This window comes from Herpailurus yagouaroundi, unplaced genomic scaffold (genome assembly GCF_014898765.1).
Source record: "Herpailurus yagouaroundi ecotype Mexico unplaced genomic scaffold, PumYag 159, whole genome shotgun sequence".
NCBI lineage: Eukaryota > Metazoa > Chordata > Mammalia > Carnivora > Felidae > Herpailurus > Herpailurus yagouaroundi.
The window spans coordinates 45,961,380-45,974,727 of record NW_024412400.1 but is presented as its reverse complement, the minus strand read 5'-3'; the positions used below and the strand labels follow the sequence as shown (position 1 = coordinate 45,974,727).

The window sequence follows — 13,348 nt, the reverse complement described above, 5'->3', positions numbered from 1 at the left end:
GAAGGAAGGAAGGAAGGAAGGAAGGAAGGAAGGAAGGAAGGAAGGAAAAAACACTAACAACAACAACAAAAAAACAAAAACCAAAAACCCCTAAGCATTGAAATGAGCATCATCTCCTTTCCTACCTGGTGGTACTGCAGCCACCTCGCCTTGGGTTGGCCAGTCCCATCTGACTGCTTCCCTACTGTGGGTAAAGTCTTGGTAAAAATCAAATATAAAAAGCCTGATGGATCCTGGCTGTGCTTTATGGATGAATGGACTGTGTGATGGATAGTTGTGTGTGTGTGTGTGTGTGTGTGTGTGTGTCCACAGTGGTCCCAAGGAACCATATTCCCTCCATGTCTCCAGGGTTTAACTGCCTCCCTACATACATGAGTCAGTTATAACAGCAGCTAGAGTTTACTCAGTACCCATCCACATGCAAGGCACCATTAACCTTTCAGTGTTTTATCATTCTCACACCATCAAGAGATAGAATGCCCTTTTTAAAAATGGGGAAATTTACTCTTACTCATCAAGAGTAAGTGAATTGTCCAAATAGCACAAAAGAAATGCACCGACTTGCCGATTTTACACCTGAGAACTCTTCCGTTGGCCACGCTACTCCCTCCACATTCACCTATTTTCTTGCGCATCTGAACCTGTACCATCGTTAGAGCTAACAGATTACAGCACCCACCCCTACCCTTCCAAACCCAATCTTACAGAGGCTTTCTTTCCAGTTCACTGTCCCAGCAGGTTTTAAGCGAGCCCCTAAAAAACAAATTCAGTAAATGCTTCCTGAGGACCTGTTGGGCCCCACGCATGGTGATAGACACTGGTGATGTGCTGCTGGTGAGCAAAAGGAACACAGACCCTGACCTGTGGGGCTACAGACTTGCAGGAAGAAGAACATGGAATGTGGCCAGCAAGGACAGAAACCAAGATTTTCTTTTGCATGACGGTGGGAGTTCTTCAGCCACACTGACACAAGGGCCAGTGCGGCCCCGGAGGCCTGTGCCAGGGGTAAGACAGCCGCTCTGGACTCTGGGCCTACAAAGAAATCAGGAGGAACTCAACACACCTATTCAGAGTGCTTCCTGACTATTCTGAGTAGGAAAGGAAGAGCAAACATGCAGATTCTCGGGTTTTGGCGTGTGACGGTTTGTTTTCACAGCAGGGCAAGAGGAAGTGCACATGCCTCCACCACCACTCAGGCCTTTTCATTACTCAGGAGAAAGCTTGCTTCCTTGGGCACCAAAGAGAGAAGTGAAAAGGCAGCTCTTCCCGTCATCTTCAGACTTTCCCTTCTATCCGTGTCCCTGGGGGAGCCAACGATGCAGCTGGTTCTCCCTGCACACCCCACATAAACGGGGAAAGAAGCCAAGAGGAAGGAAGCGGTCTGGGTGCTGTGTGAAGCTGAGGGGCACCTCACCCTCGGCCTTCAGGTCAGCAATGTGGATCTCGCCTAAGGCTGCAAGTGACAGGCTCAGTCAGGACTTGGAATCAGAAGGTTCCCCCCCCCCCATCCCCAACAACAGTCCCTCGTGTGGCACCGGCCTCTCTGCCCCCATCAGCCAGAGTAGAAATGGTTCTGAAACATTAAACAGGCAAATCAGTTAGCAAATGGTGTACAAAACAGTCACCAGGAGTTGCAGAGTGAAAGTCATGTGGGCAAACATGGACAACAGACATGCAGCTTGGCCTGCAAAGTGTTTTAAAATTGGGAGAGTTTGAGGGGCACCTGGGTGGCTCAGTCGACTGAGCATTCGACTTCAGCTGAGGTCATGATCTCATGGTTTGTGAGCCCAAGCCCCACGTCAGGCTCTGTGCTGACAGCTCGGAGCCTGGAGCCTGCTTTGGATTCTGTGTCTCCCTCTCTCTCTGACCCTCCCCACTTGTGCTCTGTCTCTGTCTCTCAAAAATAAATAAACATTAAAAAAATTTTTTTAATTGGGAGAGTTTGTAAATCTTGATATACATCTTCTCCAGAAATGTTGAAGGATCAAACAGTGGGTCTACATTCCCAAGGAGAATCTGAGACAGGCCACTCTACTTAGAAAGGGCATGCCCCCTCCCCAGTCACGTTCCAGGGGCCCTGGATGCAACAGCCTACCATTCATTTGCACCACCTGCCTGGCCACTGTGCAACACGAGTCTCTGAGCCCTGTCCTAAGTAAGCACTTCACGTTTTCTATCTCACACTACACTGAATGGAAAATCAAGTAGCATAAATCTTGAATAAGCAAACATTGAGGGGGTTGAGGTTTATATTTGTGCTTCTCTTACAACAGTTGCCAAGCCCTAACACAGAAGCAGCAGCTGAGGATACGGGGGGCAGAAGGGAAGGCGTGGGTACGGGAATAATGCAGTGCCTGTAGAATGAGCGGAAGCATGCCACAGGCCTAGCACAGCCCATCGTGGAGCACACTCTCACTCTCGTGACCGCAATCTAACCACAGGGCAGGACGAAATCCTCAAATGCCTTCATCCCATGCACTACGGTTTTCAGTGGGCTTTGGCCAAATACTGAGACTACTTAGACACGCAAATCTGAACTTCAGACTCTGCATCCCATCTGTACAGCTGCTCCTCCCCTCCCTGCAAGAAAGTGGAAAGAACTAGATTTCCTTTTAGCAGTTCCAGAGAAAAAGAAATCAAGGGGGCTGAAGTTCAAGTTGCCTAAGCAGATGTGGGAAACCAGGATGTGCAATCCAGGGCCCAGGCCTGCCTAAATACAACTTCAGCAAAAGTAAACCTCAAGCTCTTTGCAACTACAGAGACTGGTCCCTTCTTATATTATCTTTCATGCTAAGTCCTAACACAAATTATGAAAACAAAAAAGGGGAAACACATTTTCAAGAAGTGAGACATGTTTTTGAATCCTAACCACGCCACTTTATACAACTCCTTCTAATCAGAAAATTAGAGTTTCATCATCCTGGTTCTTCCAATATAATCCTAACCTACTAGTAATTATTGCTCTATTATCATTAACAGCAACATTTTTAACATATTTATAGAATGTTTCATGAATCTCGAAGTGCTCATGTCCCCTTAGAGGCAGACAAGGCGAATGCTCTATGCCAACTTAATATGTAAAGGCACTAAGGCACAAAGCCTACACGTAACTTGTTCAAGGTCACACAGCTGATCACAGTTAATACAACTCCACAGCTCATACATGAATTCCCGGAATATATAAAGTGACTCGGGTGTCAAGAAAATAATAGACCTTGGTGAAGAGTAAACAGATGAAACACTGTCATCTGCCTGCATATACACACATACCTTGAAACACACAAACAGATGCCAAAATAAAAATTAATTTAATTAAAATTTAAGGTTAAATAATTAATGTTAAATATGTAAATGTCAATATTTTAATGTTTAAAAATCATTCTAATGTTAAATTAACAGGATCTACCTAGTTCTTCTGATAGATTACTAAGAAAAGGTGACCAGTCTGAATTACAGGTTTAAAATGTAATTTGTGTATTACTCCTAAAAGAGTGTGATAACCACAAAGCAACCACTCACTCACAACACATCTTTCCATAGTTGATTCAACATTCAATGTAATTACTCCTAAATGGGCAACATTGTGACATTCCTTCCAATGAAGTATGTCACTGGAACGCACAAGACCCTCAACCCTGAGCACATGTCGCCCTCTAGTGGCAAGCACCTCTCAGCATCCTGGGTGGAGACATTGCTCACTGGAGACAACCGTGTTTTAGAGAGCTTACAGAGTGATTTTATTCAAAAATACAAAATGTAATTTCTGCCCTTGGTAAGAGATGTACCATGATCTCTTAAGAGTGCTAGTGAATAACTTTAGTCTCTGTGGATGAATGAGGCATGCGATTCTGAAGTTGGCCAGTTCATTCACTATAAAGTTGTAGAGTCAAGCTAACCACAAAACTCAAGGGGTTTGGGTACAGCTAAAATGCTCACAAGGGAACAATGCATTCTTTACTCAACTCTCAGTGCAGAAAGCTTAGCAGTCCAAAAGGACACCCTGAATTTTAGGTATCCCTATTTTCCTTCCACGTATCTTAGTTTACGTATTGAAAACCTTAGTACTCTTGCAACCTTTTACCTAAGTCTTTATTACAAATAGACTTTAAGGGTTCCACTCCAAAAGAACACAGTAATACTCTAACCTGTGTCAATAAGCAGAGTATTATGCAGACTTTTATAATCCGTGTGCTCCACAGAAGCACCGAATGAAGCATTGCCACTGAGACTTAACAATGAATTAGAAAATTCACTCGGGGCACCTGAGTGGCTCAGTCGGTTAAGCGACTGACTTAGGCTCAGGTCACGATCTCGTGGTTTCTGAGTTTGAGCCCCGCATCGGGCTCTATGCTGTCAGCTCAGAGCCTGGAGCCTGCTTCGGATTCTGTGTTTCCTTCTTTTCTCTCCCTCCCCCACTTGTGCTCTATCTACCTCTCAAAAATAAATGTAAAAAAAAAAAAAGAAAAGAAAAAGAACATATATTCAGTCTACCTCACTCAACATTCCAATATCCTACTTGGCAGCTTGAACCTTATCTTGAACCTTATCTGCAAGAAGCCAGGGGATGACACAAATTATTCCAGAAAGAGGAATAACCTAGAACAGGTTCACATCAGGTTCACATAAAGGTATATAAGGAAAGTCTGGGGGTTTTTGTTTCCATTGTCTAATCTCTCCTTTCCACATATGCATTCCCAAAAGCTACTATGGAAATCAAAGAGAATAGTAATCAGTTGACTAAGGTGTTCTTTGAAGGTAGGTACCATGTCTTAAAACTTACCTCTCTGTTCCTGGTGCCTAGCACAACCTGGACATACCATGGGTGCTCTCCATTGTAAAAATAAGACAAACTTCTTCATTCTCCCAAAATAAGGTTGAGGGGGGAGAAAACTGGAAAACCTTTGTTTATAGACAGTTCAATAATGAAACAATCTACTCTAAGAAAGCCTAAAATAATAATTGTCTGTGATGACAAATTTTATGTGTGAATTCAGCTAGTCCATGGTACCCAGTTTTTTGGGTCAAAATTCAGTCTAGATGTTGCTGTGAAGTTATTCTTCTAAATGTGGACACCATTTAAATCAGTACACTTAAAGTAACGCAGATTATTCTCCATAAGGTAGGTGGACCCCACCCAATTAGTTGAAGGCCTTACAAGAAAAGACAGGTCCCTGAGGAAGAAGGAATTCTGCTTCCAGACTGACTTCAGACTCAAGGCTGCAACATCAATTCTCCCTAGGGTCCCAAGCCTATTGGCCTGTCCATTACGTTCCAGACACGTCTGCTCCCAGAATCCTATGAGCCAATTCCTTAAAATAAATACTTTTCACTTTTATAATGTATGTAAATATATGTATGTACACACACACACACATACACACACACAGTTTTTTTCTTTGTTAGCTCTGCTTGGAGAATCCTAATACGGGTTTTTTTTAAAAAATATGATCACAGTATCCATTCACTGCTCTAAATATTAAAATATATTACCCCAAAGTTAAAGTTAAACCATTATATAAAGTCCAATCACCAGATAAAGAATATTCTGCTAAAACTAAAATGATGGGGAGTGATGATAAAAGGGCCAAGAAAAGTCTTTCCAGTAACTATACCTAAGTAAATAAGCCCAATGGACATTCTTTTTTAATAATTTGGGGGCATTTTAGTCCAACAATAAAATGATTTCAGGGTGTAGACCCCTTCATAAGTTATTACACGTCATAGAAAAGACTTCACCAGAATTTACTGAATGAAAAAAAGAGAAAATATGCTGAGAAAATTTAAATGAAAAGAAGAAAAATATTAACTACCTCTTGGTTATCTTTGTTTTGGTTTGCCCAGAAAATCTTATGATAAAGCGTCTCCATTGAATTGCTGGAATCAGTTCGGTCAAAACAATGTCGATCCAACACTTCCAACGTGTGCAAAACCCGACTAATGGTCACCCCTAGATGTGGAAATTAAGCAAGCAGTTAAAGAGGTCAAACAAAGCCAAACAGCATAGTACAAAGCCATCATTATGTAGGGCAAAAGGAATTTCAAGAAAGTGTCATTCTCAGCATGTGAGAATTGCCAACAAAACCAAACCTGACATTCTAGACAGCGAGGAACTAAAGGGCACAGAAAGAGGAATGCCCTCAAAAGTCACTAGGTGCCTCTGTCAAAAAGCATCCTTATCCAATATGTTGACTGAGTTATAAGAATCAGAAACAGGGCATCAAGTCCCACATTCAAAAGTACTCCTTCTTCTCTTGGGTTCTGTACCTGCTGTTGACTCTTGGCACTTGTCAAAAGACCACCGAACTTCCACTGCACGGCCTCTTTGTTTTATCTGCTGTTCTACCTCATAAATCCTTGCCCGAACCTGAAAGATAATCGCTTCTAATTAACTTATGCCTGGAAAGCCACAGTGGCTGTCTAAATCACGTCAGGTTTTTCCACATGAGCAGAGCATCCTACAGGGAACTACAATCGTGACTGCACCGTAACAAATTTAGCCTGTTGTCCAAGAAGCGCATTTTAAAATTTACGAGGGGTGATTCAATGCCAGTTGTCAATAACAAACACTCACAAAAAATAAATGCTTGCTTTACAAGTAAAAATTTTTTTAGGATATCCTCTATGGAAAGGTGAAAGCTCTCAAGTATCATTTTTGAGCCATTCTTCTATGTATGAAAATAGCTAGGCATGTTTTATGAATTTAAGAAAATTGCTTGGTGAAAAACAGGGATCTTACTCTCAACATTAGTCACAGTCCCGCAGTTTAAATTTCTTAAGTCTCTGAACCAAATAACCCGGCACTAATAAAAACAGTTACTAAATATCACAGACTGCCATCTACGGGAATTGTGTCATGTATGAGAGCCACCATCACAATTACCGTCTGGGTGGCAGGACTCTTTGCAAGAGCTGCCCAGCAAGAGCTAAAGGAGGAAGGGAGCAATGTGATGAACTTCTGCGGTCCAGAGAGGCTAACTACTTCCCCCCACGTCCCTCAGAGAGATGGGGAGCAGGGCTGGGAAGGGCAAGCATCCAAGCATCTGAGAGGCTAACACCCATGCGGCTCGCTGTGTCGTGATGCCTCTCAACGAAAACACCCATCCAACCACCGTAACAGAGAGTCTACCTGCTGATTGAAAGCTGTGTTCCCACCCGGCATGGGGAGACTGGAGGGGGCCACCTGCAGCAGATCCAGGGGCGAGCCTGGGTTCGCGCTCTTATTGTCGTTTGTGGAATAATTCCACACCAAGGCACTTGGGCAACAGAGAGTGACAGTCTGGAAATGAAGCAGGAAAATCCAGATATTTAAGAGGAACAAGTATAACAGCTTAACAATAAAAACGAGGCCTCATCATAACTATATTATAGTTTCCTACAAGTACCCATTCTCAACTTTTCAAGTCTTAAGACAAAACTAAAATAGAATTATTAATTTGAAATGGAGGTAGTACAGCTACTGAGAAATTAAGGAATATTATAATTCATAAGCTAACATTCCAGCACAGAGAACCTAGGAAACTTAATAAAAACACAGTAATTATCACTTAAAAATTGTCACTTAAAACAATTTTTTCATGCAATTAGAAAAAGGAGAGATGGAATTAGAATGTGTAATTTCTAAAGTTATAAAATCTAAAAAGGAATTTGTTTTAATCTATGAAATAATCTCTGAGATAATGCAGTAAATAGCTTCATAAATGCTAGACAGACAGTAACCCTAGACCAGTGGGTGGCACATTTTCTATAAAAAGCCAGAGAGTAAATGCTTTAAGCTTTGCAGGTCACCTGTAATTTGTCACATATTCTTTTTGTTTTAATAACTCATTGGAAATATAAAATATATTCTTAGCTCGGTGGCTGGCATTGGCCTACAGATTATAGCTTGCCTACCTCTACGTTACACCCTTGCAGACATTTTTTCTTCAACCAGCTTGCATGAAGCACCTTCTATGACCCCTCACTCACAAACCACAACGATCCCATGAGGTAGGTAATGCTATTCCCCCCACTGTACCACAGAGGAATAGGAGCCACAGAGGAGAGTAATAACCAGCCAAGTTGATTTCAGCACACGTGTCTAGAACTTCTATGCTATCGTTCTGCCTTCTAAACATAGAGTCGATATTATGGCTCCAGTTTAAATAAGTCCTTGCTCCATACTGAACACTGCATCATCACAACCCTAACCATGTGTGGTCACCAAGTAGGAACTGTCACCATCCCCCTCACACACAGGAAACAGAGCCTAAAGGTTACATTAGAAACTGGAAGAGCAGAGGCTAAAATCAGGTCTGCGAGTATTCTAAAAAACAGGTTTCGGGCACCTGGGTGGCTCAGTCGGTTAAGCGCCCAACTTCGGCTCAGGTCATGATCTCACGACTCGTTGAGTTTCAGCCCAGCATTGGGCTCTATGCTGACAGTTTAGAGCCTGGAGCCTGCTTCAGATTCTGTGTCTCCGTCTCACTCTGCCTCTCCCCCACTTACACTGTCTGTCTGTCTCTCTCTCTCTCTCTCTCTCTCTCTCTCAAAAATAAAAAATAAACATTACAGAAAAAAAAAGTCTTAACTATCATGTTGTGCCACTCAACAACTGTGAGCTTGTTAGAGAAGGGATGCAATGTTTCTTCTAAAATGCAAAACTGAGTATCACAAAAACTAGATTCTGAAGTCTAGGAGACATCTCTGTGCAAACCAGGTGGCAGATATGAAGAACGTCAAATCCCTGAGCCCCACTACTGCATCTGTCTCCACTGGTCCACATACGCATCTCCTTCCTCCTGTGTGTGAGGAGGTCGGGGTTCTCATCTCCTGTCCATCATGGAGTTCTTCCCAGTGTTCTTAAAATCACCAATACCCAGGGCACTGATCTATCACACACCCCTCTTCCCCTGTTTGCACTCTCTACTAGTTTAATCTCAGCTGAGAAATATGTTCAAATCTGGGGCGCCTGGGTGGCTCAGTCCGTTGAGCGTCCGACTTCGGCTCAGGTCATGATCTCGTGGTCTGTGAGTCTGAAGTCCCGCGTCAGGCTCTGTACTGACAGCTCAGACCCTGGAGCCTGTTTCAGATTCTGTGTTTCTCTCTCTCTCTCTCTCTCTCTCTCTCTCTCTCTCTCTCTGCCCCTCCCCCACTCATGCTCTGTCTTTCTCTGTCAAAAATAAACAAACATTAAAAAAATTAAAAAAAAAAAGAAATATGTTCAAATCTGACCATCAAAAAAACAAAACCTTTTAAAAAATCTCCACTCACTTAGCAGCAATCTCTCTCCTTTCCTTCCACAGACAGGTCTCTCAAAAGAACAGGTAGCATTATTTCTCCTCATTTTCATCACTCCTCAACCCGCCTTACAATGGCTTCTCAACTGACCACCGTCTTATCAAAGACAATCCAGCCATCTTCTTACCAGACTTCCCCAATATGGGGGCACTGCCCACTACCATCTCCTTTTGGAAACTTCCTGCAGTAGCTAGAGAAGCAGCTCAGCATGGTGGGTAAGAGTGTGGACCCTGGATCCAGACTGCCTGGGTGTGAATTCCAGCTTTGCCACTTACTTGCTGTGTGACCTATGCCCCCATTTCATCATTCATGTTACAGCAGTAATATTGGTTCCAATCTCATAGGATGTTCTGAGAAGTGACTTAATACACGTTACAATTTAGAGCGATGCTGAGAACACAATAAATGCTAGTAAGATTGTAACAGAATCGTAACAATAGCATTCCTATTCTCGCTGTCCTTGTCTCTCTATAACAATAGTCTCTCCCCTTCCTTTTCTGTCCAGTCTGGCCACACTTTCACAGCCCCCTCCGTGGACTGCCCTTCAGCTGCCTCTTCACCACTCAGGCCACAGGTCGCCACTCACTGCTAACTCTTCAGGTAATCTCACCCCCTCTTGGGGTTTGGGTCAGCCAAGTGTCCCTGAGGGATTCAAATCCACACATCTGGCTGGATGTCTGGCATCAACTTCAAAATGAGACATGTAAAAACTTCTGGAACAAAATTATTTAGAGATGCTAAAGGACAAATAATCCAAAACTGTCCAAAAGTGAACTTACCTAGACTCTCCCAAACTGACTTTTTTGGCCTTGTCTCTCCCTCTCTTTCCCCTCCCTTGCTAGTCCCACAAATCCTCCCTCTATTGTGGCCACAACAATCTAAATCAACGGCACAACTGACCATGGCACTTTCCTGCCTAAAACCCTCCAGTCTCATTCCAATCATAAGGCACCTAGGGAGTCTTATATGCCCACACCCCAACAGGCTTTACACTTGATGTTCCATTAATACCAACCTGCACACAAGATGACTGATCAACCCTCTGGCCCTTTTCTCATGCTGCTCCCTCTGCCAAGAATACTCTTAGCACCTTTTTTTTTAAAAAAAAAAAAAAAAAAAAAAAAAAAACTCTTATAATATGCAGTAGTCAGAACTGCTTCCTTCAGAAAGCCTCTCTGAATTCTGGGTTGAACTACAAGTTCCGCTTCTCAACTCCCTTAGTCCCCTGCGCATCCTTCCATTGGCCTTTGCCATAGTATATGGAAACTGTCCATTGACAAGCCTGTCTTCCCCACAAGACCATAAGCTCTACCTGAGTGGAGAACATGTCTTTAAGGCCAGGCCAAAGCCTCTTAGTAAAGAGCGGGACACCTTAAGAGCCCCAGAAATGGAACCTGAACACTAACTTGCGAGCTCCTCTAGGACGGGGCTGTATCTCATTCCTGACAGCATCGGCCCAGTGGCCTGCACGCAACTGGATGTTCAAGGACCACACAAGCAGTGATACTTGGCGGAACAACAGAGCCTGACAAATTACCTGGATTTACAAGAAATAGAGAGGATGGCAACCAACTTAGGATGTGGACTGAGGAAGCTATAAAATGCTGCACTGAGAAACTGTCTTTCCAAAAGCAAAGTAATACAGCAGACTTACTCTGTGGGTTCCCTCAAGGATTTTATCATTGAGAGTGCTGCATGGTATAATAAAAGGTAACTACAAGAACTTTCTTCTACACAGAAGCAACAAATCTTCACTCAGCTTGATCCAACATAGAAAAATAAAAACATGAAACTTCAATCTGCAAATTATTTGGATGAGGAAAAAACTGGAATGTGACGTGAAAGTTGAAGGGGCAATTCTTAACTCGATTATCTCCTACGATGAATTTTAACATAAAACAGCAAGGGCCAGGGACTTACCTGCAACATACAACTAAGTCCATAAACCAGGGGGCCATGCTGTGCACAGGAGAGGAAGTCTGAGAAGGCCAGCTGCACGGGACTCATGACGGGGCCAGGGGGGCCAGGGCTGGGGGCCCCGATGCTTGAGTTGTTTGGTCCTATCATCATGTGGGGCGAGTGGGCAGCAAGAAGGCTGGGGCTATCGCTCAGCAGCAAGGCAAGACGCCGGGCACAAAAGTAGGCAAGACGACGAGACAGGTAAGCCGACTGAACAAACTCGTCCGAATACTGAGAAGCACAAGGACAACGGGCTTCAGTCACGTCTGATACTACTCGGTGAAACAACTATTTTAACAAAGACTTTTTTCATTAAGAGAAAGCGGGGGCGGGGAGACTTCACAAGTACTGTAGAAACCAGTGCTGTCCAATAGAAACAACACAAGCCATATATGTAATTTTAAGTTTTCCATTAAAAAATAACAGGCAAGTGGCACCTGGGTGGCTCAGTCGGTTGAGCTTCCAACTTCAGCTCAGGTCATGATCTCACAGTCTGTGAGCTCGAGCCCCACATCAAGCTCTATGCTGTCAGTTCAGAGCCTGCAGCCTTCTTCTGATTCTGTCTCCCTCTCTCTCTGCCCCTCCCCCACTCACACTCTGTCTCTCAAAATATGAATAAACGTTAAAAAAAATTTTTTTAATAAATAAATAACAGGCAAAATTAAATAAGTAACGTATTTTATTTAGCCTATCATACCCAAAACACTATCATTTCAACAGGGAATCAACACAAAAAGATTTCATGAGACATTATACACTCTTTTCTGAACTAAATGTGAAATCTGGTGTGCGTTTACACTAAGAGCACATATCAAATTGCACTTGTCATAGCTCGAGGGCTCGAAAGCTACCTGGGGCTAGTGGCTACTCTAATGGACAGCATGGGCACAGACCATCACAGGGAGGATACACAGGACACCCGCACAGTGCAGTCTCCAGGAAGGTACGAAGGAGAGGAAGAGAATCACTTTTCACTAGATACTCTTTCAAATTGCTTAAATGACCAAATGCATGTATTAACTTTCCAGGAAAACTTTATGTTTTCTAAGTAAATCGTAACCAAATAACCTAAATTTTTAACAGATCTTAAAGCAATCATTAAAACAGGAAGTTCCCACCCCCAGTGGCTCAAAGAATGTCAAATGAATATAAAAGATCCTCTAATGCTTAAAAAGAGATGATTCTGTTTTGTTTTCACAGACATCTGTGCTAATGGGGAGATACTATGTAAAGAGCTGTCTGCTTAGCTCACCGACGGGCGGCATTAGCGCAGGTGAGAATACTTTAGAAGGACACGTGGTTAAAAACTATGAACGTGGCTGATACATGTGGAGTAGCATCAAGCCATTTTTTCCTTCTATCCCAAAGATAACGTTCTTCCTCTTCCACCTCTACATACTTAATCATCCTAATCAGACTCCTTTCTTGCCCATAAAATCAGCTGGCTCGTGGTCACATGTACTATACCTGCAGCATGAGTGGTAACAAGAGTTTAAGAAGGTCATCATCCATCGGTCTGATCTTCTCTAACACATCCAAGATCCATGTCAAATATTCATGTTTTTCTAGCATTCCTTCCTTCAATGAAACAGAAAGTCACACTGATGACGTTAAAGCAAGACCAATTCACATCCAAAAAGGAGCACTCTAACTCTTTTGCTGAAGTGTAATTTTACTACTGTTATTTGTGTTGTATGGTCTCCTTGACCACACCCCAAATTCTAAACGAAACAAAGTGCCAGTGTGATTCTGTATAATCGGTTTGGGGTGGGTTTTTTGGTTTTCTTTTTTTCTTGGTAATCTGCTTCATTCTAAATTGAAAACAATTAGGGGCGCCTGGGTGGTGCAGTCGGTTAAGCGTCCGACCTCAGCCAGGTCACGATCTCGGGGTCCGTGAGTTCGAGCCCCGCGTCGGGCTCTGGGCTGATGGCTCAGAGCCTGGAGCCTGTTTCCAATTCTGTGTCTCCCTCTCTCTCTGCCCCTCCCCCGTTCATGCTCTGTCTCTCTCTGTCCCAAAAATAAATAAAAAAACGTTGAAAAAAAAATTAAAATAAATAAATAAATAAAAATCAATCCCCAAAGTAGTTTTAAAAAAAATAAAATAAAAAAAAAT

General features: G+C 43.0%; 1 protein-coding gene across 7 annotated transcripts in view; it reads right to left on the bottom strand.

Moving 5' to 3' along the window:
* Window positions 1-13,348, bottom strand: part of MED12L (mediator complex subunit 12L) — a 341,839-nt gene that overhangs the window by 256,821 nt on the left and 71,670 nt on the right. For all 7 annotated transcript variants that reach the window (XM_040480492.1, XM_040480491.1, XM_040480494.1 and 4 more), the window contains 5 exons: window positions 12,703-12,813; window positions 11,197-11,466; window positions 7,127-7,276; window positions 6,265-6,364; window positions 5,811-5,947 (listed from right to left, as the gene is read on the bottom strand). In XM_040480492.1, the coding sequence (XP_040336426.1) occupies window positions 5,811-5,947; window positions 6,265-6,364; window positions 7,127-7,276; window positions 11,197-11,466; window positions 12,703-12,813 (768 nt within the window). The remainder of the gene's footprint in view (window positions 1-5,810; window positions 5,948-6,264; window positions 6,365-7,126; window positions 7,277-11,196; window positions 11,467-12,702; window positions 12,814-13,348) is intronic.